Source organism: Phytophthora sojae, assembly GCF_000149755.1.
Source record: "Phytophthora sojae unplaced genomic scaffold PHYSOscaffold_14, whole genome shotgun sequence".
Taxonomy (NCBI): Eukaryota; Oomycota; class Peronosporomycetes; order Peronosporales; family Peronosporaceae; genus Phytophthora; species Phytophthora sojae.
Window position 1 is genome coordinate 350,161 of NW_009258128.1, and position 23,134 is coordinate 373,294.

A 23,134-nucleotide genomic window follows, 5' to 3' on the forward strand; every position below is an offset into this window, starting at 1 on the left:
GAGGAAGCAGGCCATGGCGACGCAGACCCCGCTTGAAGCTCTTTTTACTCTGTTGAACAATCACAATTTTTTCTTCAGATATGAGATCAACCCAGCCACAAACGAGCTTCTGTATTTGCTGTGGGCGCAGCCTGCTACACTTCGCCTGTACAAGTTACACTGTGATGTTCTGATAATGGATGGTACGTCCGAGACAAACAAGTACGACCTGCCACATCGCAATGACTGGAATGAATACTGTTCTGCCCGTGACGCAGTGTTTCTTACCTGGACAAAAAGACAATGACTACACTTGGTTTTTGATGCGATTTCGCGAATTGATTGACGAGCATGTTATCCAACTTCCATCGGTCAATCTAACCGATCGTGAATTGGCCGTGATGAATGCTCTTGACTCTGTGTTTCCTGAGGTTCCGTCACTAGTCTGCAGATTGCATCTGTACCAGAACGTATTGGCAAAGGCTCGCAGCGTTCTCGGCCAGGTTCAAGTGGAGAACCCCCTTCATGACCAAGATAAGTGGGAAAATACTTGGCAGACCGAGGTCTTCATGTCATTCTTCTATGGGGCAGTGGAAGCAAGCACTGAAAGTGACTTTGAATTGCAATGTGCGATTTTGAAAGACTTGTCTCCGGTTCTGGCGGCCTACCTGGAGGCTCATTGGTGGAAGTACAAGACTAAAATCGTCCGGTGTTGGACGAACAAGTACAAGCACTTTGAGTATCGTGATACCTCAGCCGTGGAGGGTACCCATGCCCAATGCAAGCGTTGGCTACAGGACAGCAATGGTGACCTGTACACCGTATTTACTCGGTTACTACCATGGTGGCTCTCTTCAGCAAGTGCTGTAAGCATTCGTGCTGCTCGTGATGCTACGATTCTACCGTACCTCTTTCAGAACGACAGATACACTCAAGTAGGCCGGATGGTCACGGTATGGGATCTGCGAGCAACTAACGAACTCTGGAAGGAGGATATTCAAATGCTGACTGGAGCTAAACCATGCCGTGGATGCACTGGTGTATTTCGGATCGTGAATGGGAGGCCCTGTCAAGCGGTCGGATGAAACTACTTCCTACGATGTATGATCCACACTGGTGGATCTACCGCGACCGGATGGAGGCTTGGCGTCCACGCATCCTCGAACCCGGAAGTCTTCGCACTAATCGCAGGAAAGCCCGATCGGATCGTGCCAACCATGGGGCAAGTGGTACAGCACGAGATCCCACGCTTGCAGAAAGAGTTGACCAAAACAATCCAGCACCAGCACCAGCACCAAGTTTTCTGCGAGGGATGACGAGCCATCTCATTACCAGTTCAAGCCAACCAAGCTTTTATCTCCACGCAATCACGAATGGCGGGATATTCCCAAGTAATGGGCTTGTTCATGTCACCACTGCCTACCAACAGGACAGCTTCAGAGTCGACGCAAGTCTGGCCGGGCCCTACCAAACGTCTCACGCACATCCACGCACTTGGGGATACGCTAACAGACACCCGTTTTAACTTTAACACGTATTCTATAAAGTCTACCTAACGTGTACAAGCACACCCACAACGTTCAGGGCAGTATGTACTACAATCGAGGTTGTACCACTGTACCATACAGAAGTTTCACAGATATGCAATTTGCAGATTTGCACCATACCTTGTACTTTAAACTTTTATAAGGGTTCTAGTGCGCAAGCATGTAAGCGCCAACGCATAAGTACCTTTCTCGTATGTTTCACTTTTAAACATGCAGGTAGATGTCGTTTATATTTTAGATGCAGAAGTGTTTCACTTGCGCGTGTTGCAAAAGTGTAACAGAAATGCACCTTGCAGAAGGGTTACACTTCTGCAATATACAAATATGTACCACTTCGGTATGATGCACTTATGCAATTTATGCCTTTGTAACACTGCTGATGCATTACTTATTAGTAAAATTAATAAATAAGCCTATCAAAACATCAGAAGTGTAGCATGGTTTCCGTGTTAACTTTCTCACTACAGGTTACGTGTAAGTTAACCTAGCTGACGGACTTCATCCGAAGTAATAGTGTGCGGATGTACACAAGCCCTCGGCTTTTTCTTGACTGAAGCCACGATATTTCCTTCGACCCGAAGGATACCGGTCGCATGAGCAGTAGAGGACACGTAGTCACAGGTTCGCTTTTTTGAGCTTGGGCCGCTGCGAGGAAGTTGAGGGCGAGGCGATGAGTTCACATGCGCCGAAGATGGCGTAGTATTAGCGGTCTTGTCGCTCATGACGGCCATCGAGAGGGCGGGATCAGCTATCGCTCCGTCAGAATTAGGGACCGGGACCGGCAGGTCTGGTTCATATGCAGAATGCAGCGAGGAGGCAGCTTCTTCATCCAGCTCAGGTTCTGCTCCCAAATCACCAGTACAGGAAGAATCCGATCCATTTACCGGCACAGCGTTGCCACCGGAGTCAAGCTGGCTCTGCCAAGCAAGGGGTCCCAAATACCTAGCATATCGGGGATTGAACGGCATTTGGTTGTCCACAGCCTCCTTAAATCTTGGGTTGACGCCGCTGTTGTCGGTTGTAAAGTCGCGCAACGTTGCCACGGCCTCTCGAGCCGAGTCTCGCGTCATTTCACGAGCTTCCATCGCTTCAGAGTCACTATGCAACAAATTATACGATCTCGTGGCAGATACATGAGCCGCCGTATCCCGCATCAGCACGAGTAATTTGTCTCGTGCTCCTGCCGAGAAGCTGCCAGCCACTTGCGCACCCAAGCACACAATAACCGCGGCAGCAGACTCAGCAACACCATCGGCATCACGCTTCCGAACAGCCATCGCCATAGCAGCCAGCTCTGCCGACATCGCGGCTCGCGCCACAGAGCCACAGAGCTGATTGCGCTGTCGTAGAAGCTTGGCCAGAGCCTGGTCGGCCGCCGACTCGGGCGCTTGAACTGGGGCGTCGCAGGTTCTACCAACGCGCGAGTCAGTCGAAGTGATAGCAGCGCGGGCTCGATGTGGGTAACGAGCGCCATCTTGGCGCTCGTCTAGTACCCCGTTGGGCGCTTCTTCCAGAGGGAACGTGTCGTCAGCAGTGCTCTGCAAGAAGCTCTCTCTCTCTCTTCTGGCGTTAGCGCTTTCCACTTCGCGCGCAGGGCCTTGCTGGCGCGATTGCTGAGCCATGCCTTGGTGACTGCAGCCTCATGCGCGCCGTCGAGCTCTTCTTGAGCGAAAACCTTCGCCTGGGCAGACACTCCCTGCCCTTGCTGCCCAGGCGAAGAAGGCGCGGTGGACACGCATGAGAGGTGGGAGAGTGCTTTATGAACCGAGCTCTCGTTTTTGTACATGTACCTATTACGAATGACCCAAATGTGCGTTTGTCACAATCGGCTGGTTCCCAAATGTCGACTCTATTACGAGGGCCCTCCTTAGCGGATCCCCTGGATTGCCCTTCACAGCAATTTCTCAAACTGCCGCTCGCAAACTTTGTATGCGAGATAATAATGATGGGAAACGGGATCGGTTTCGTGCAAGTCCTGGTTACTCTATCGCACTGGATGGGCTTGTTGTCTAGGTATACTGTAAGCTCTCTTCAGTTTGTTATCTGCTCGTTACCACTCAAGTGTCCACCAGCATGCGGCTTCAGTGCGTCGTGCTGTTTGCCGCGCTTACTCTTGTAGCAGCCACACATGCTCCTCCTAACGTTAAGACCGTTTTGTCCGCGGAGCAGCACGACATTCCCGTAAAGCGGCTTTTACGCCCTGGCAATCCTGCGGGCAAAGAGGACGAAGAGCGGGGAATCAACTTCAGTTCGGTGCCTGGATTCGAGAAACTCGCGAATCTGTTAAAGCCTAAGCCCGGTTTGAAAAAGCTTTTGAAGTGGGCGGATGCTAAAAAGCCTCCGGAGACGGTCTTCACTCGGCTACGACTTGACAAGACAGGGACGCAGCTATTCGATAACACCGACTTCCCTGTCTGGGCCGCATACACGCGCTCGGTCGCGCAGACCGACTCGGAAGCTTCCGCCGTTATGCTCAAGACGCTGGTGTCTCGATACAGCGACGAGGTTCTGTCGGGTATGATCGCCGCAGCGAAGAAATCCTCGAAAACGGAGAGCATCGCGACGAAGTTGGAGACTGAGCAGATGCGCACTTGGCTGGCGGCTAAGAAGACTCCCGACGATATGTTCCTGGTGTTCAAGCTCAACAAGGCAGGGGACGACATCCTGTCCAGCCCGCTGCTGTCAGCGTGGACCAACTATATGAAGCTGTCGAACAAGGAGAACCCCAAAGCCCAAACGACTTTGATCGCGACGATGACGAAACACTATGGGGATAGTGGCGTATCACAGATTCTTGCAGCTGCGAGGAAGTCCCCGGCAACGCAAAGCACGGCGAAGAGACTGGAAGCGGAGCAGGTCCAGCTCTGGCTGAAGAAGGGAAGGACCCCCGACGATACGTTCACGTTGCTATCGCTTGACAGGGCAGGCGACGACCTTCTCGCCAGTCCACAGTTCAACACTTGGATGAAGTACATCAACTATTACAACAAGGAGAACCCCGACGAGAAGACGACGGTCCTGGCGAAGTTGATGACCCATTTCGATGACGAAGAGCTCACCCCGATACTAGTAGTGGCGAGGAAGGTACCGAGCACGGAATCTACTGCTGCCAAGCTACAGGCTGAGCAGTTCAAGAACTGGCTGAGCGCCGATAAATCACCCGAGGAAGCCTTCACGCTATTGCAACTCGACAAGGCAGGAGACGACCTTCTGACCAACCCGCAGCTCACGAATTGGCTCAAGTACACGGAGAACTTCAACCTCAACAAAGAAATCAACGAACAAGTTACAGCAATCCAGGTTTTTCGCGCGCAATACGTCGACGACTCTCGCATTGCAAACATGGTCATTGCGGCGGAGAAGGTCCCGAATACGCAAGCAATTGCTAAGCGCGTGGAGGACGAGCTGTTCAAGGGCTGGACGGTTGTTCTCAACAAGCCGGACGATGTGTTCATCAACCTCAAACTTGAAACGGTTGGGGAAAATGTCTTCGAAAGTCCGTTGTGGAGTTTCTATACGAAGTTCTTGGAGAAGTACAACACGGCGAACCCCGGCAAGGAACAAACGATGATTAGTGGATTAGCTCGGGGCTATAATGACGTTACGTTGACGAATATGCTCCTAAAGGCGAAGGAGGCCCCGAGCACCAAGACTCTGGCTACGAAATTGGAGGATGAACTGGTGCAGTATTGGCTGGCGGACAAGAAATTGCCAGATAAACTCTTCGGCTACCTCGAGCTTAAGGAGTCCGTGGACGGCATTCTGACGAACCCGGTCTTTAACGTTTGGCTCAAGTACTTGAATGCGTTCAACGACAAAGCCCCCGTCAAGAAAGCGTTGATGATCGATACGCTTAAATCGGCTTTTGGCGATGTAGCTGTATCGAATATGCTGTTCGCGGCAAAGAAGGACCCGGGTACGGCGAAGGTCGCTGCAACGCTGCAAACCGCTCTGCTCAGCAAGTGGGTTCTTGAAAAGAAAACGCCAGGGCAAGTCTCCGCTATACTGAAGGAAGGAGCTGGTGCCGATGTGAGCGCGAAGTTATTGGCGACTTATTCCGCCAAGTTCAAAGTCAGGTGGGGGTAAATGAAGGATTTCTAGCCTATCAGATAGAGAGCACCTCGACTAAATATATTTTCCCATCGAGCACTGGACATTGATATTATTTGCTTGATGATTTTTTTACGTAGAATACTGATCAGTATCTCATGCAGTCGTATTTAGCATTTTGGTGAATGAGATGAATTCATTCTTGAAAAGCTATCTTTTTTCTGTTTTTTTTTACTGAAAATATATACTTAGAGCTAATTACTTGAAAGTCATCCATATTGTGTAGCTCATCTGAGCCCGAATCCGACGTGGAACATGTACGCATCGAGTTACGCTCCGATTCTAGCAGCGTACAGGTACGACGTCCCCTTTAGCATTTTCTCGCACCTGACCGACAGCAGCTCATTCTGCTCGATACGAGCGACAACACTGAGCGTAGTTGACTCATCTCCGGCCTGCACGTCTTGAGACCTTCACGTCGAGTTATCATTCCCTTCAGAACCTCAATCTCTTCTTCTCCATACAATGACTCGTGGTTCACCAGCACCGTGATCTCATACAGACCAGGAACGCGCACACAAATGAGTCCGTTTCCGCAGACAACGCCCTCGTGGCCCGAGACGTCAAAGTTCTCATTCTCCACCTCATTCCAGCAGATGATTGAGCAGCCTGGCTCAACATGGTGCTTTGCTTCCACTTCCAAGAACGGCTGAGAGCAGCCTTTTGGGTCGGGTTTCGCGAGCTTTACCCCTTCCTTCTTCTCTTCTTCGTCACTTTGACAAAGATCCACCACATCTGATCCGTCCAGGTTGACAACTGGGTGACTTCCGACGCGATAGAGGTCGATCTTGTAGTTCGCGGAGCTCACCAACACTCCTCCACACCCAATAACCGCATCGATAGTTCCAGCGTTAACATTCCCGTCTTCAGAGGCAGCGAGCTTGTGCGACGCGTTGAGCCCCGAAGAAGAATAACTGAGTGTATATTGAATCACCTGAAAGACAAGATTAAGATGGATAAATGCTTATCCTGACGCCCGGAAAGTTCACAAGCTACACACCGCGATATAATCATCAATTGACGCGTTCGGGATAGAATTTTCCGGTGTCACGAAGTCTTCTTTTTTCAAAAGATTGCTTCGCCTGCGTATATAGCATTGCGATTTTTTCCTTTTAGTGGCGAAAAATATAACAGGAGAATCATGGACCCTTACCATTGCCATTTCGTTGCAACATCCTCTAGCCACACGCTGAGATGTCCGTTCTTGAATTTGAGGGCATAGTTGTGGGTAGCTGTCGGGGAGGAATGGAACGAGGTGAACCCCTTAAGTTCGTAGTCTCGGGGTGGGGCGGTCATTGCGCCTCGAGGGAAGAAGACAAAATTCCAAAATGAAAAATACGGCAGTTGGGTATGATCAATCCACTTCCATCTTGTTGAAAACAATCAATCTGAGGGTATGCCGGGATCACGATTGATACATTTAGACTTCGTGGCCGTAGCCACCGTTTAAAGTTTTTCTCACAAAGCAATTGGTAGTCCACAGCTCACCTTCTTGTCCGGTTTAAACCATGGTTGATTCTTGTGATATCGAGTTTGATGGTGTTACGGCGTTCGGCACGGATTCGGCCGCAACTTATCGCTACAGCATTGCGCTCAAGGACAGCAAGATGAACTTTTCTGTGGAGGATCGATCGAGCAAGAAACAATGGTACAGTACGGTAAATGTGAGCTTCCTATTCGAGTACGCCAGGTATGAACTGTTCTTCTTACAGGTTTAAGGGCGGCTTGGAAGTGACGGACTATGTGACGGCTGACAACGTGATCACTGGTGCGACAGCTGCCGATTATTTCCAGGTACGTTGTTGATCTGCTGTATTTTCATTTTGATATTTGCGCCTCATATATTTTATCAATCATATTTTCTGTAGTGCTTCAAAGAAGCGCTCTCTTGCGCCCCCGGCGACGACGGCAAAGACTCTCAGCGCAAGTTAAGAATTCTGGAAAGTGGTGATCTGGAACTGGAGTTTGTGCTTACCCTCCGCGTCCTCCGTTCGACGTGGGAGGCCAAGTACACGTTTCAGCTGGCCCCCGTCTCCATGGAACGCATCGACATTCTGGAGTCAAAGCTGCGCGATCTGCAGGATGCCTTTGACAAATGCGCACTTTTTGGGCAACAAGACGAGCGGAAGAAGCTAGTGATGACCAATTCTGTCGCTGAGTTCGTGGCTTTGGCCACGTACCCCGACAGTATCAAACTGTGCTGGACTATGCCAGGATCGAACGGTTCTGCCACGGAATACGCCTCCTGCTCTTTTTGTGTCAGCGGCCTTAATGGCGAGCTGATAATTGTTAGCCCCGGCATATATATCGTTGGAGCGACCGTGAAGCGCAACGAGATCGAAGACGGGGAGTGGACTGACGATACACTTGAGGAATCTGGAGACAGCGAGGACGACGACGATAATTACGACGACGACGACGATGATGACTACGATGACGACGACAGTGAAGAAGGATGTGCTTGTCTGCTGAAGAACGGCGAATGCATTCAAGTCGACTACTTCAATGAAGAGTGCTGCGTTGCGTCACTGAGCCATTTTGGGCGGTTTGAACAGGGGGACGAGCTGATCATCACCTGTAACCGCAAGCTTGCTGGCGCCTCGAAGCTGCACATTTTCCGCCTGGCGGACTAGTGTTGCTGCTGCCCGAGTGAAAGTATGTCGTGTCACTTTGCAGTTCTATTCACGCACCACAGTCAATACTTCGGGTTACTTCTTGCTTTCAATGAAATTCAACCCCGAAGGTTCTTTCTATTATTTTAGTTTTAACACAAAGTGCCTGTAACAAACCGCCAATATTGGCCCTTTTAAACGGAATTTGAAAATGCTACTTAATCCGGTAGTTTATTAGCCCTCAATAGTGCTATTTGATGTATTGTGGCTTTCATCCGTTTTGGCAAATCGGGTAGTCCAAGATCCGATATATCGGGCTGAGGGAAGCAAACTATATCTGGCCCGATTTGTGTCTGGGGGCTGCGAGTTGCGAAGCAGGGGCCAGAAATGCCGCTTTTTGCAGGGACCGCCGCGAAAATATGTCTGGGGCCCTCTCAGATCGAGGTTGCAGCGGCCGTAGATGATCACACAGGCGTTTAGCTGGCCATAGTGCTATGAAGTGGCTATATACAGTGTACTATTGTCCCCAATGTCTTGCAGTTCTACTGCGTCATGAGAGGTGGGGAGGTATGGCCAACTTGGAATGCCTCCCCTCTGATCCTTATGCTACCAACTCAGGTCAGATATAGCTAAATTGGACTAACCGATCATGTAGGAGCTCCATTTTATATAAATCGGACTCCGAGATAACACATCAAATCGGGCGGCAAAATGTTAATCGGGCGGCAACACATCAAATCGGGCGGCAAAATATTTGAAAACCACAATAAGACTTTGCTATTATAACAAAATGAATCCCATCGGGCGCATTTGTATTGTTGGCTTAGCATTTGAGAACGAGCTCGCCGAAAAAGACGTCTCTGGGAGACGACGCCGTGCGCGGTAACGTCAAGCGCATATATCGCACTTACAACAGCATTGTAGCTCTGCTTTACGGCCTTTGATGCCGAAACTATGTCAATCTTCTAATGAGACCTATGTGAACACTTATGTCAATTTTGAGAATGATAGCATTACTCCTTCAAGACCCCCTCCGTAGTGAGCATGCGGTCTGTTAGGGGCATTGCGTGTTAATACTTCAAGGTACATTGAGGCCTTGAATTCGAGAAACTGCAAAATATTGATGCTCATTTTTTGGGACTGTATATATATACTACAATAAGACCCATATAGGTATACTGTATATTTATTGTATCCGTATACCACTATTAAAATCCCAAAATATTATTTTGGCCCCCCACCCCACCCTCCACGGAATGCCGACTTGCGAGCTCCAAGTCGTGCGGTCCGTGCTGCGGCGTTTGCCGCCTCTCGAGCCGCTCTACCACCTCGCCCCCATTGTCTCCCAATTCCTCGGCCCGGCGCCGACTCTGTCGCCTGTGCCATTGAACTGCTCGACTGGATCTGGGAGAGCAGCTGCACCCCTGGCCAAACTCGAGCTAGGGGGTGGTCCCTCTGTAATTATCTACGGTCGGATCCAAGTTATTACCGCTGGGAGTTCGCCGAAGCGTTAGAAGTTGCCGCTGAACGCGGTGATTTAGCGGCGGTGGAGTGGCTTTTTACCCACTTTTCCCGTTGCCTGGTGCCGGTCAACGTGGTCGTAGCGGCCGCGATAAATGGGCACCTTTCGGTGCTGCAGTTTCTGTTCGAGCACGACGCCGGGGAAGAATACCCCATGTGCTGCGGTATCAAGTCTCAGGGGATGGTGATTGCTGGACGGAATGCGTTCCTCAGATGCCACCAGACTGGAGGTGGGCTACTGGATCCGGCAACGCCGTCACCTGGGGAGGGCACGCCATGCTGTACGCTGTGCAAGGGGAGCACTCGAGCGTTGCGTGGTGGATGTTCACACAAGGGTTACACGAAATTGACACGGAGAATGGCGACGAGAAGGCCAAGATCATCGAGGCTGCCTTGCAGACTGGCGAGGTGGAGTTGGCAGCCAGACTGATGTCCCCTCACGACTGGGAGGTGGAGTTCACGAACCGATGTCCCGTTCCGAGTGGAATTAAACTCATGCTGGATCGCGAGTATTTCCACGACAACCGAGACGCAGCGTCGTATGCGATATGGGCTTTGGCTCGGTTAGAGGGGCATTTAGACTTGATGCAGGGGATCGCTGCCGTCTTCGATCCGCCTCCGATTGATGATAACGCGTGGACATCGAAGTGGCGGAGGGCTATTGTGGAAGCTTGCACACGAGGGGACCTTCCTATGCTTACGTGGTTGGTGGAGCACCCGACTGGGCGATATGTTTACGGAAAGAGCCAGGAGCACGACGAACTCATGATGAAAGCTGCAGAGCTAAGCTCTGTGGGGGTGTTGGGGTATTTGTACAGTCAAGGAATTTCAGATGTTTCTGGTCGAGCTGTATACCATGCAGCGTGTAAGGGGAACTTGCAGTCCGTGAAGTGGCTTCTCAGTCACACGACATACGCCAAGCAGGATCCCCCCGGATCAATCGACTTTGTCTTTGAAGGCGCTGCCACGCATGGGCATTTGGAGATTTTGCAGTTTTTGTTCCCATTGGATTCGTCTTCGGTTCCCGGGTACTTGCCTGACGTGACTCGGGCTCGCAATCCCATGGCGTTGGCTGCGAAATCTGGCCACCTAAACATCGTAAAGTGGCTGTATGAGACTCGACGAAGCGGGTGCACTGATGCGGTCATTGATGCAACTGCAGGTCACGGACAGCTACAAGTGGCTCGTTGGCTTCACTTGAATACGGCAGCTGCGTGCACGATAAACGCAGTGGCATGGGCTGCTCGAGACGGCCATTTGGATGCTTTAAAGTGGATGCACACCGTTCGATCCGACGTCTGTACTGCCAAAGTCTTTGAAAATGCCGTGCACGGCGGCAATCTGCGGACTGTCTATTGGCTGGCGAGACACCTACCAGAATATTTCCTGACCAGGATAATATGTCGTGGTGGTCAGAAGACAAGTTCGAAGTGCTGCTGTTCCTGTTCGAGCGTTGTTCGTTTATATTCACGCCGGATTTCATAGCTACGGCTCGACGCGAGGTGTTATTTTGTCCCGAGAAGGTTACTGATGTGGAGGTCGTCAATGTACATTTGGTTAGCTTTTGTAAGTGTAGCTTGTGCGCCTAATACTCACATACGGATTCCAGGGATTTCTTTCCAGACATTTCTGTATTCGATGATGATTCACTTTATGCTTCGATTACGTAGTCAGATGTTGGCTTACAGAATACTCGAATGCAGTGCCAAGCGCTATGAAACCCAACCATTTACTTAAGTATTGCATGTTTAAGAATCCCTTCAGGTATATTTTTGTTGCTTTATTCACTTTTTTTGTAATGGAATGGAATTTAAGACAACCATAGCAGCAACTCCATGAAAATAATGAATATGTCCACGAAGCTTGGTTTCACCGATGCACTAGACCGCAGTATTAGTCCCCCAGACGGGCAATGAACAACGTTGAGGTGCCCGTAATCTTGTATGTGGTGGTGACCGTCAGTTCGTCGCCCTTTTGGAAACGAGCAGTAGTCCTCAGGCTGCACGCTTCAACCAAGAAATCCACTTGGAGGCACTCTCCATTTTTCAGCAGGCGGGCATTTTGGTCTTCGTTGTCCATGTCGTTACCGCTGTGCAGAGGCGCACATTTCACAATCGGGCAGACATTGTAAATGCCCGAACGACGGAATGTCAACACTCCATCGCCATAGCAGGTGACGAGCCCGTTTGGTTCCACGGGTGAGGTCCAGATCAATGCGTTACTGCTGAAGTCCGTTCGAGTAGATTCAAGCTCTACGACAGGATTCGCCGTCGCCTCGATACTCTGCAAATCCATTAGCTGTTCTTAGTAGTGGGTCATGGAACATTACGCCGGCAGTTTTTTTCCTTACCGTAATTTACCACCGAGAACATTCCTGAAACCTTCTTTCGGGACAGCAGCGATTTCAACGACGACCCCTCTTGACCACTTGAGAGCGACAGCCACGTCTTTTCGATATGAGGGTAGTTTTAGAAGACCATCTTGCTGCTTCTTTATCAAATGTTTTCTTTTTTAGTCGATACAAAACCTTTTCACCGACCTCGAACTCGTTTTCAATCCTCTCGGCTTCAGCCTGGTTGTGGACTAGTTCAAATTCAATTACCTTACCTTTAGCTTTGTTGGGGGTCATACCAATCGTCCGATGGGCGTGAGTTCTCAATAACAGCAGCTATGAGCTTCTGGGTTAGTCGCTTTGGTTCGATTTTGACAAGGCGCTGCTTCAGAGTTCTATTGAAGCGTTCAATTTTACCCATTTTGGCGTGATCTCCAGGCTCATTGTTGAAATGGTCAATTTTCTTAGTTTTGAATAATTTCTGAGCCTGTTGGTTCATGAATTCTGAACCATTATCGGTTGTGAGAATGTCAACCTTATGGAGGCGGACAAAACCCTAATTGCTGCTAGTACGGTCGGGCCAGTTTTGTTGGTTAGTAGTTTTGCGTAGCCTAGGCGAGAGTTGATGTTGATCGCAGTCAAGATTGGTCTTTTCTCCCAAAACGCCAAGTCCATCTGCCACGAATTGGGGTTAGTCGATGCGATTTTGAACCCATCGTATCGCTTCTTCTGCTCCTGAAATCGCTGAATATCGCTCTGGTTTGAGTATTCCTTGACGATTTTCATCGTAATCTTCGGCTCCAGTTCTTTAGCCTTCTGGTACAAGGCTTGGGCACCAACATAGCCCGTTTTGGGGTCATAGTATATTTTGGACAACAGCTGATCCATCGCTCTATATGGTTATAAAACAAAAAAATCCCCTGCCAGGTAGTTGCTTATATGTCGAGCGGTTCGGTGGTGATACCATCCGCAAGTACACGACGCTTGTCATAATAGTAGTTTAGAGCTGTTTTAGTCTGGGTATACGTAATGATTGACTTACTCTCCTCACTGAGTCTAAACCCCTTGTTGGTGCCCTGTAGCGTGATGCGATCGCGAACAACTGATTCAAAGCCATCTGGGTTGAGGACGTCGCCATTACGGCCACCACTCTGCTGGACTCCCTTTGCTGAAACCTTGACCTTGTAAGATTCGTCTGGTAGGTAGCAAATGTAGTTCTTAGAGGACAATGATACCATAGCATCACCAGACCACTCATCCTTGAACAAACCTGGCGTTCGGCGATCAAACTGAGCCATCTCTTCGCTATAATCACGTGGGAACCACTCGTACTTATGCTGCTGAAAATGCTCACCAAGCTCGGGCTTGATACACTCAATGAATGGCTTCTCACAGCTGAACGCAATATAAGCCGAGTCTGTGTCCATTTCTTGGTACTGGAATTCCGAACGGTCGAAGTAGAAGTCAATGCAATCATAGTACAATTGCAACATACGGAGCTCAGCGAGCTGATAGATTGCAGTCGATAGATGAATTGGGTTCTTATTGTTGAGCTTTCGCTTCTTCATAGTGAATTCACATGAATCATTCAGCTCTTCCATTCCATGGAAGGTGAAGTGCTCAATCTTGACCTTGATTGCCTTATCGTCCGACTCATACCTGACCTCCTTGTGCTTGCTCATGTCCATGCCAGATCGACCAAACGCACTATTACCAACCAGTTTCATCATCTCAGCAATCATAGCCTTACTATTGCTACCCTCACTAAGCGTTTTCAGCTTAGTCAACAAGTCTAGAACCAAATGAATCTTAGGATTGGTTGTCGATTCATTCATGAATCTATCGATAATGAGCGCATCAAATTATTTAGGGTTCGTAATGATTTTTTTCAACTCTTGGACTAAATCATCCATATCAGAGTCAGATACCTTCTCAATAATGATCTTACAGATGGATTTAACATTTTCATCGCCCTCTCGTCGCGCACTCGATACGGCTTCCATGAATGGTGCAAATGCCTTGTGAGAGCTAGCCTTGATGAAGCTGTAAGTCTTGGTGATCTCCATACCATGAGAAATCTACCATTTGAGTAGCGGTGCATAAATGAGGATCTTCTCACCAAAGTAGCTCCCGATGAGTTTGCGAGCCGGCTTTGCTCGGCTTTGCTTGCGCTCCTCGTTGTACTCGAACATGTGCTGACCGATGACACTCCGATCGCTGCAGTCGATAAGGGTGTTCTTGAAAATTGGGGTCATTTCACTGAAGTAGGGTTTGAGGTGCTCTGGTGTACGGATATCACACTTGAGGAAGCCAAAGATCTTGTCATTTACAATATCATCGACGATCCCTGTGTATGCTTCGATGGTAGTCAACCGTCCACATGGCATCTCATTACCAAGAGCCCACAAATACAGAGCATTAGCATCGTAGCCGATGATCTTTTTGCAGAGCCTACCCCCTCGAATCTTGGTCTCGTTGCGTTTCGCGTATCTGTTCAAGATGATAGAAGGACCACCAGCAATGTTCGCCTTCATCTTGGTGTAGATGTCCTTCTCCTTTCTATCGATACTGTACACCAACCTGTCTGAGTTGAATTCAAGTAGCTTCTTGTGGCGGAAGCCCTTTAGCGGCATGTTCTTGCGAGCAACGTTGCATCCCACACAGCTGATCAAGATATTACCATCGATGTGTCCGAGCTTGTTATTGATTCGGTCAGCCGAGGCAGTATTAGCTGTGAGTTGCTTGTAGCATAGCCCACACAGGTAATTTTGTCGCTCTAGCAAGTCGTTGAGGTGTTCTAGCGTCATATTGAATTCACGATCGGCATCAGCATCCTGGGTCTTATATCCACTTAAGCAACTAGCGGGAAAGTCAAACGCTTCAGCAGGCTCCTTATTTGGTTGCTGGAGGTTGTTGAAGCACGTCTGATACATGACTTTCTCAGAGAGACCAGGTAGCGACACACCATCAGTGAAAATATCAAGTTCGAAACGTTTGAATAGTTCTCGCTGGGATTTGATGGCCTTGATGAAGGGTACTACATCGAGGATGTTGTACCAAATGAGTAGATCCTTGATTGACTTCATGTCATAGTGTTCCCAGACGAACTGTACCCGCACATAGTCCTCATCGCTGATGCTAGTGCTACGAAGAGCACTGTCGAACGCCGACTTAGGAGGGACTTCCGGCTGACTGAGTACGTCAAATGAAGTAATGTACTCGTACGGGAAGATGCCTTTTCCTAGGCCACAGACGCATCGAATCTTGTCATCACACTTGCACTCACCGAGATATGTCGACAAGTACTTTGCATAGCTGGTGCCTGCCGGAACAGTTGCTAATGTCAAGCATTTTCATGTCTGACGTGGCGATGCACATGTAGCTAGGGTTCTTGATGACTGATGTGATGTTGTCAGTACCGATGACTGCAAACAGGTCCGCCTTGATAAGGTTGATGTCGTAGCGTCCAGAGTTGAATCCGAATACTGGTACCTGACCAATGCACTGCTTCAGCTTGCCATAATCCGAGCGCTTCTTACCGAATGTGAGCTTGCTGTGGAAATCGAAGAAACAAGCAAACTCCTCGTTCTGAATCCAAGCATTGACATCATCCATCTTGTACGTCTTACCCAAGTCTAGACCAGGAACCTCAGCGTCAGTCAAACCATGGACGTTGATGATTTTGCGGAGCAAAGACTCGTACTTCGAGACGTTGTACTGCTGAATCTTAGCCGCAACTTCCTTGATGTACTGGAACATATCCTTGAGCAACTCCTTCGGGTCATCGCTGACAAAGCATCGCACCTCCTCAGTCAAGCTGTCGGCCACGGAAACAGACACAGGAATGTGTTCGTTTGTGAAGATAGTATTCTCTCCGATTTTGACACCCGTAGGCTTGAGGATAGCCTCAAAATCATAGACAACGAAGTGATCGATGTAATGGTCAGCATCCTTGATGGAGTACTTAGTCAGCATGGAACGAATGCTGTTCGGAGCGGGTTGGTAGATGGTTGGCTGAGCTGGGAACGATTCGATGTTCACGAGTTCGCATTGGTTCTTAGTGTGGTTGCGTAGCTTATCAGAGCTAACAAACACCATCTCACGCGTAGAGCATTGGTACTTCTGCTGGAGCATATCAACGTTCGTGATGTAGAGAGCGTGATTCTCGTGCGACAGGATGTTGATCGAATCATAGTCCTTGTCCGAGCAGCGAATGCATTCAACCTTGCCCGTCTCAACATCCATGTTGAAGACGTTGATGTTCAGCTTGAAGCACTCCTCAAGCCCATCGAATTGGAGAATGTCGATAGGCTTGAAATTGCGGAACAGACCCAGAGTGTAGGTGATCTCTTTGTACGAACAGTACTGCTTGAAGGCTTGTTTCACCAGAGCCTGGATTCTGCGAGGATCCTTCTTGGCTCCCTCCTGCTTGTGAAAAGCAATGCAGTGGAAGTCACACTTGTTGTTCGTCTTGGGGAAGTTGATGACGTGCTTGTTATCACGAATCGCCTTAGGAATGACAGCCTCGCCATCACCCAGAGCATGGTCGCGTTGGTAGATATAGATTTTGAAGCCAGTAATCCCCTTCACCATGTACCCGGAGCTGGGGTAGTTGAGCTTGTCAGCCAACTCCATGGAGCGAATCTCCGAGATCACCTTCTTACGAATATCAGCCTTGCTGTTGATAGCTACAGGAGTGCTAAATACAGACGTGTTGCTAATATTCGGGTGGAAGTAGCGAGTCTCGCTGTCATCAGTTCTGCTGACAAGCTTGTATCCAAGAGCGATGTTGACCTTGAAGGCAGACTTCTGGGTTGCAAGCACGTTCTCAAGCTTGTCGTAGAAGTCAGCAGGCTGGATTCCCTCATATAGGTGCGACTCCATGTGTTTGCCTTGGTAGAAGCGGTACTTACTGTCTTCCTTGAAATCAACAGCCAAATTCTTTTGGAGCTTGCCTAGACTGATCTTGTACTGCTTCGCTACCAATTTTTGGTTGATGGGGTGGGAAATGTTGCTAATGTATACCATGCGCCCCGTCTTGCCACGTACCTTAATACGGTAGCTGCTACCCCATCGGATTGGGTCAATATTTAATCTCTTAAGACCTTCAAGCTCGTATGCGAACATTGCTATATATCGGTGGCTATATTATTCTCCGAAAAAACGACTTTATAATATTGGGTCTTGTATCAGGATTGACTTTATATCATAGGCGACATTTTATCCGAGGAAAAAAAATTAATTAATTAAGTTCGGTTTCATTATTAAGTTCGACTTCACCATCAATAAGTTCGGTTTTGGGTTTACGCTTGCGAGCTCGAATCTGGTCTCTGTTCTTGTCATCGTTGTCTTTTTGATAAGATAAACGGGCTTCGCGTGTGCGCTGGTAGTAGCGCTTCTGCGCTGCTTTGATTCGTTCCTTGCTAGCTTGGTATTGCTCAGGAGAGTACGCCATCTTTGTATATTACTAACTTTATATTTATCAGGATCAAAGTATGTCAAGAAATCAAATACTACTTCGAAGTATTTAACTCGGAAGCCACATTATTCCATTCAATCGACCGCAGGAGTCATATCCCAAAAGCTTCTCCAACGCTCCGCATTATCGTCGTGCTTCCACCTCATGCACAAACAAAATGTTTCTGGATCCTCCACGTGAACAAACGTCTTCATCATGAGCGGATCGTTCGTCGTGGTTGATCCTCCTTTCAAACGACTGAAAACGCGATCTGTGCACTGAGCATCCAGAACCTTCACGAAGACCTCGACCTACACGCAAATGTCAGTAAACTTACACACACCAGAACTACGCGCTCACACAGTACCTTGCGTCTGTTGCCAATGGATTGATTCTCTTCAACAGATCCGGGTAGCATGTTGACGATGGGAACCTCAATGCTCATACCGTCGAACCAACCATGCATTTCGCGAGAAAGCGCAAGCCTGTTGTTTGAGTCGCGATCGTACTTGGCGAATTCCCGTTTGTGGTCTCTGCTTTGCTTTCTCGACACCAAATGGCAGCTTTCTGCCTTGCCGTACGGTAGGAAGAACTTGTCGTCCTCAATCCGCTGAAAACGAAACTCGTCAGTCGATGAGTCCAGATTCGAAACGCTTGAGGTCAACGATATCGATGAAACTGTGTTTTGAGGAGATTCCGAATCGTCTGGAACGTAGTCGCAGTAGAAGACGCGCTGGAGATCAGTAGACACAGCGTTAGCTGGTGCAACACGCGTCTCAACAACCTGGTTAGTTAACGGAGAGCCCAGCGTTTGTGGCCCAGTCCTTAAGTCAGTTTCGAACAGCAAAGCAGCATCTTCTATAAAAGAAACAGAGTTAGCCCTCAATGAAGCAGTATTACGATGCAGCGACAGCATATAGAAGCACGTACTTGTCTCGAATAAAACATGAAAACACAATTTCTTGTCTTCATACCAAAACGCGACATTCTTGTTGCCGATGCAGCGCGTAGGATCGTAGTATCCAATGCGTAACGTCGCCATCCAGTACAGTTTGCAGCGAATTCCTTTCATGATCAACGCGTTTTCAACGGATCCAGTGACAAGCCACAATCCAGTTTGTGCGTGTTCTTGCTCCGGAACCACCACCAACACGTGGATTTGTCTCGACTTTGGAGCGCGCCCTTTCCGTTTGGTCATATTGTTAGCTGTCAACACGTCCTCAATTGTCCACGTAGCCTTCATCTTCTCTCCATCGATCAACGCTTGAATGTCCTCATGAATCTTTCCGTCCTCCAGATCCAGCGCAGCTTGGTCGTCGTCTGGCAGCCACGCGCCGCGGCCCTCGTCTTTCTTCGCCAGGAAGAGCTGCAGGTCACCTGCATCGATGTCCTTCAGCTTGTTCGTCTTCTTCGCCTTGATCGCGTCCTTCAAGTCGTCCACCGTGTCGCTCTCATCCACTCGCACCGAGAACGCGCTGCCCGCCACGCCAACGATCGCGCAGAAGAGCTTCACCATCTTTCCTCGAGCCGGCAGATTCTGGAATGAGGAGGTAGAATTTCTGGCGTACTTAAGCGAACATGAAGGTGTGTGACATAGATTTTCAACCAATGATGAGACGCCACGTCGCGCTGGTCCGAACTACTAGTAAAATCTGCCGGCGTAATGTTCTATTGGTTTTATCAATGTGGTTTGAACGAGCGGTCCCGAAACGCCCTAAGGTCCAAAAGACGTGGCTCTCGCTATAAAGTGGGCGTCGTCAAATCAACGTCTATTAGATCTGACCGGTTTAGAGGTTCTAAAACTACCCTCATATCGAAAAGACGTGGCTGTCGCTCTCAAGTGGTCGAGAGGGGTCGTCGTTGAAATCGCTGCTGTCCCGAAAGAAGGTTTCAGGAATGTTCTCGGTGGTAAATTACGGTAAGGAAAAAAACTGCCGGCGTAATGTTCCATGAACCACTACTGTTCTTCTTGCTCTTGTGCCATCGTCTTCAATTCAGCGATCTCGTCCTGCTGGTCGCGCAATTTTGACTCTAAAACGTCTATCCGCTCCAGAGAAACAGGGTCTAGCTGAAATTGAAACGTTGCATCCCAGCTCGAACAAAGCACGCGAAGTTTGAGCACAAGCTCGACTTCCAGGACGTCACCACTCAGCATACGCAACTTGCGCTGAGACTCGTTGGAGCTCCCCAAAGAGCAAGACAACGCTTTGTGGAAGCACTACAGCAAATAAATTCCAAAGGAAAGTCAGTCAAAAACAAAAACGTGTTTAGTAAAACATCAGCACTTTACCTCCAGATAGTCGACTGCAGATGCACCACTGATCGTGTTGTCTGTCGTCACAGAGTCCGCTTTATCGATGCCACCCTTAAACCTGCAAAGCATCAGTGGACCATTAGTCCATCAATTTGGAGAGGAAAAACCGACGGATTCGACGTGGTAGTACCATTGTTTCTTGCTCGAGCGATCCTCCATTGAGAAGCTCAATTTCTTGCCCTTGAGAGCAATGACGTAGCGATAGATCGTCGTGCCTGAGCCGTTGGGGAAGGCCGTAATACCTGCGAACTCGATATCGTCCGATAGAATCATGATTCTGGTCGCTGCAAATTGGGTTGTAAGACGCCAGAACAACTCCTGCTTCGTACTAATCTTACCTCCCATCACGTCTTACCTCCATCATACCTGCAAGGATCAATCCTAAATGCGATGAAAGTTAGTGAGCCAGCCTCGATTGATCGCTTCGGATGAGATGGAAGTATGTAGATTGATCTCACCGTTATTTTTCATTGCAGTTCTTCCCTGAAGCCCAATGACCGGACGACCGCGCGATTACGAACTTAAAGGATTCACTTCGTTTCCCACCTCGTGGGGTTCCCCGACAGCTACATACATCTATTCCCTCAAGCTCGAAAACGAACACCTGGCCGTGTGGTTCGAGCACGTTACGACGAAGCGTTAATGATAGGGTCGAACCATAATCCTATACTTGGTTTTCTACACTGAAACTAAACGCTCACGCTTTACAAAGGCAAAGCATGCAACTGAAAAAAGATGACTTGACGCGGGAGAATTCCCTTCCCTTCCGAACGCGTCGATTGGGGACTACATTGCGGTGCGTAATTTGTAAACTGAAAAGTGCTGAGCCTCAGGGCGGTACACAAAATAGAGTTAATCTACTAGAAAGCTCGTAGCTAAAGGGTTAAGTATACCGTTCGTATTTGCCTTCGAGCTGATTCAGTATATGCCCAATCTCCCTGCATGGACCACACGCTCACTGTAACCAGTGCCAGGAAAGCCACGCTGGAACTATCCGTGCGAGTAGGAATATCGTTAAGGTCAGCACAGTTTAAGATTCACCTGTATCGCGTTGACCCCGCCCAACTGTCAGTCTGAACGGGGCCAACGCGGGAGATGCCAAAGTGGTAACGAGAAGAAGGAGGAGGAAGCTACATGAGAGTAATTGGCTTCAAAGTTTACCGGGCACGGGAAGGCAGAGAAATGGAAGACAGAGAAATAGCCAATTTCATTAATAAAATCGTTTATTTTCGAGCATGTTAGCCAAATTTTTGTCAAAGTATTGATGTTTCTAGTCGTGTTGCCGTATGCATGCCAACAAAGTTGTAATAATTAATATGGTATTTTGCTCTTTGAGCTTTTTGGATTCATCTTTTATACAGAATGCATGATACAATAGAAACGCTTGCAGGAAAAAGTTTATTATATGGATCTGCACCTCGCACTGTGAGCTCGTCTAGCTTGGTTTCACATTAGTCGCCAAGACGGACAATGCACAACGTCGAGGTGCCCTCAATATCATAATTGGTGGTAATTGTCAGTTTGTCCCCCTCTTGAAAACGCGCAACCGTCTTCGGTGACACGAGGTTGCACTCTTCGGTCAAGTAAGCCGCTTGAATGCATTTCCCGTTTTTTAGTACGCACACGCTCCCGTCCTCCTCCTCCCACTCCTCTTCGTCTTCTTCTTCGTCTTCTTCTTCTTCTTCTTCAACACTACTATCAGCGTCGTCGTTGCAGGGCACTTGCACACAATTCACAACCGGAGAAACGATGTACAGGCCCGAACGACGAAGTGTCAAGACTCCATCGTTTTCGTTGACGCTGACGAGCGCGTGTGATTCAGGTGTGGTCCAGTGCACTGTGGTAGTGTTCGGGCATGTCTCGGTGGCCTTCAGCTCCACGAAAGTATTAGCCGCCGCGTGGCTGCTTTGGAGCTCCTGTACCTTTGCCTCTAGAACTGCAATCTTTTTCAGCTCATCCTGCTGGTCACGCAGTTTGGACTCCAAAATGTCAATTCGCTCCACGTCAACAGGGTCTAGCGCGAATTTATACTGTGCGTCCCACATCGAATAAAGCACGCGAAGCTTGAGCACAAGTTCAACTTGTAAAACGCCACCACTCAGCATATTCAACTTGCACTGAGAATCGTTGGAGCCATCCAGAGCGCAAGATAACGCATCGTGGAAGCACTACAACAACATTTCTCCAATGTTTTAGCTAAAGCAAGAAGAGAAGTTAGCTTAGACGTTCAGCGATTTACCTTCAGATAGTCAGCTTCAGATGCACCACTGATCGCATTATCCGGCGTCACAAAGTCTGCTTTATCCATGCCACCCTTGAACCTACAAATTGCCAGTGGACAATGCTTCAGTGGTCGCAGAAACACGTTCGTTTTACTTTGATCGTACCATTGTTTCTTGCTCGAGCGATCCTCCATTGAGAAGTTAAATTTGTTGTCCTTGAGAGAAATGACGTAGCGAAAACCCGCGCCAGAGTTGTTCGCGAATGTGGTAACACCCTCGAAGTCGATATCACCCGATGCAACCATGATCCAGATAGAGCCCAAATTGAGTAGTGAGGCGTTTGTAAGTGGTTGCCATAGCCCTTTGCGTTTCATATCAATCATACCTCCATCACGACTGCCAGGATCAATCCCATAAAAAATATGAAATTTTGAAAAGGATAAGTCGACCCGTTCGTAGGGGCAATCTCGCTAAATGATCAGCAATAGGTTCTTCACCGAGCTACTATCGTTGGGCGCAGCAAACGGTGCTACACAGAGAAGGAGAAATTACCGTGTTAGGTACAGACAACGACTTACAAAGCCGGCAGACACAAAAAGCCGGAAGACGAAGTCAAGCAAAGCTTAACATGAGCAAACCAGCCAATCAGATTCAATCAAATGACTTCATCTTTGTATACCATCTGGTTTTGTGTACTTTATATGCTTTCTTGTGTACTTTATGCAACACACCGTGTGTTTTATGACAGTTTTTACAGATTTGACGGGAGGGAATTTATCGTTGTTTTTATATAGGAGGATGGCATTAAGCATGCCGGCGTATTGTTACTTCTCGAAATGAGTCCTTGGTTCCTAGCCTAATATACAGGTGTCTGCTTGATAAAAAATGTTGGGGTGGACCACGGAGAAGCCCTTGGGCATCCACAGTGGGCAAAGAGCAAAAAATCGTGGGTGTTCTGCAATCAAGCGGCCGAGATTCGTCGAAGCCGGAAAGCGACAAAGGCAACGTGAAAAACTTGCCTGGTTGGCAGGGCTAGAGG

The 23,134-nt window shown here is 48.6% G+C and overlaps 9 protein-coding genes across 9 annotated transcripts; 3 read left to right on the forward strand and 6 right to left on the reverse strand.

Annotated features, from left to right (window-relative positions):
* Positions 1–2,005: 2,005 nt before the first annotated feature.
* Positions 2,006–3,148, reverse strand: PHYSODRAFT_341459 (hypothetical protein; the record flags this gene model as incomplete). The annotated part of the gene is made up of 1 exon (XM_009539767.1): positions 2,006–3,148. The coding sequence occupies one exon, from the start codon at positions 3,146–3,148 to the stop codon at positions 2,006–2,008; it is 1,143 nt and encodes a 380-aa protein (XP_009538062.1).
* Positions 3,149–3,599: 451 nt separating this feature from the next.
* Positions 3,600–5,612, forward strand: PHYSODRAFT_289089 (hypothetical protein; the record flags this gene model as incomplete). Its single annotated transcript, XM_009539768.1, has 1 exon — positions 3,600–5,612. The coding sequence occupies one exon, from the start codon at positions 3,600–3,602 to the stop codon at positions 5,610–5,612; it is 2,013 nt and encodes a 670-aa protein (XP_009538063.1).
* A 1,027-nt stretch (positions 5,613–6,639) lies between these two features.
* PHYSODRAFT_411776 (hypothetical protein) lies at positions 6,640–6,914 on the reverse strand (the record flags this gene model as incomplete). The annotated part of the gene is made up of 2 exons (XM_009539769.1): positions 6,640–6,718; positions 6,790–6,914. Coding segments are annotated over 2 exons (204 nt in total), but the record flags the coding sequence as incomplete, so codon positions are not given.
* A 230-nt stretch (positions 6,915–7,144) lies between these two features.
* PHYSODRAFT_531212 (hypothetical protein) lies at positions 7,145–7,648 on the forward strand (the record flags this gene model as incomplete). The annotated part of the gene is made up of 3 exons (XM_009539770.1): positions 7,145–7,284; positions 7,349–7,430; positions 7,505–7,648. Coding segments are annotated over 3 exons (366 nt in total), but the record flags the coding sequence as incomplete, so codon positions are not given.
* Positions 7,649–9,504: 1,856 nt separating this feature from the next.
* On the forward strand, positions 9,505–11,506 carry PHYSODRAFT_307200 (hypothetical protein; the record flags this gene model as incomplete). Its single annotated transcript, XM_009539771.1, has 3 exons — positions 9,505–9,757; positions 9,801–11,180; positions 11,379–11,506. 3 exons carry the CDS (start codon positions 9,505–9,507, stop codon positions 11,504–11,506), a joined length of 1,761 nt encoding a protein of 586 aa, XP_009538066.1.
* A 3,877-nt stretch (positions 11,507–15,383) lies between these two features.
* Positions 15,384–16,736, reverse strand: PHYSODRAFT_532010 (hypothetical protein; the record flags this gene model as incomplete). The annotated part of the gene is made up of 1 exon (XM_009539772.1): positions 15,384–16,736. One exon carries the CDS (start codon positions 16,734–16,736, stop codon positions 15,384–15,386), a length of 1,353 nt encoding a protein of 450 aa, XP_009538067.1.
* A 607-nt stretch (positions 16,737–17,343) lies between these two features.
* Positions 17,344–17,556, reverse strand: PHYSODRAFT_532246 (hypothetical protein; the record flags this gene model as incomplete). The annotated part of the gene is made up of 1 exon (XM_009539773.1): positions 17,344–17,556. The coding sequence occupies one exon, from the start codon at positions 17,554–17,556 to the stop codon at positions 17,344–17,346; it is 213 nt and encodes a 70-aa protein (XP_009538068.1).
* A 274-nt stretch (positions 17,557–17,830) lies between these two features.
* Positions 17,831–19,385, reverse strand: PHYSODRAFT_289093 (hypothetical protein). Its single transcript, XM_009539774.1, has one exon. It carries the CDS (start codon positions 19,073–19,075, stop codon positions 17,855–17,857), a length of 1,221 nt encoding a protein of 406 aa, XP_009538069.1. The 5' UTR covers positions 19,076–19,385; the 3' UTR covers positions 17,831–17,854.
* A 2,515-nt stretch (positions 19,386–21,900) lies between these two features.
* Positions 21,901–22,400, reverse strand: PHYSODRAFT_532391 (hypothetical protein; the record flags this gene model as incomplete). Its single annotated transcript, XM_009539775.1, has 3 exons — positions 21,901–22,041; positions 22,113–22,194; positions 22,261–22,400. Coding segments are annotated over 3 exons (363 nt in total), but the record flags the coding sequence as incomplete, so codon positions are not given.
* Positions 22,401–23,134: the final 734 nt, after the last annotated feature.

Coding starts and splice junctions, on each gene's coding strand:
- PHYSODRAFT_289093 (XM_009539774.1), bottom strand. CDS start 19,075: ATGGTGAAGCTCTTCTGCGCGATCGTTGGCGTGGCGGGCAGCGCGTTC.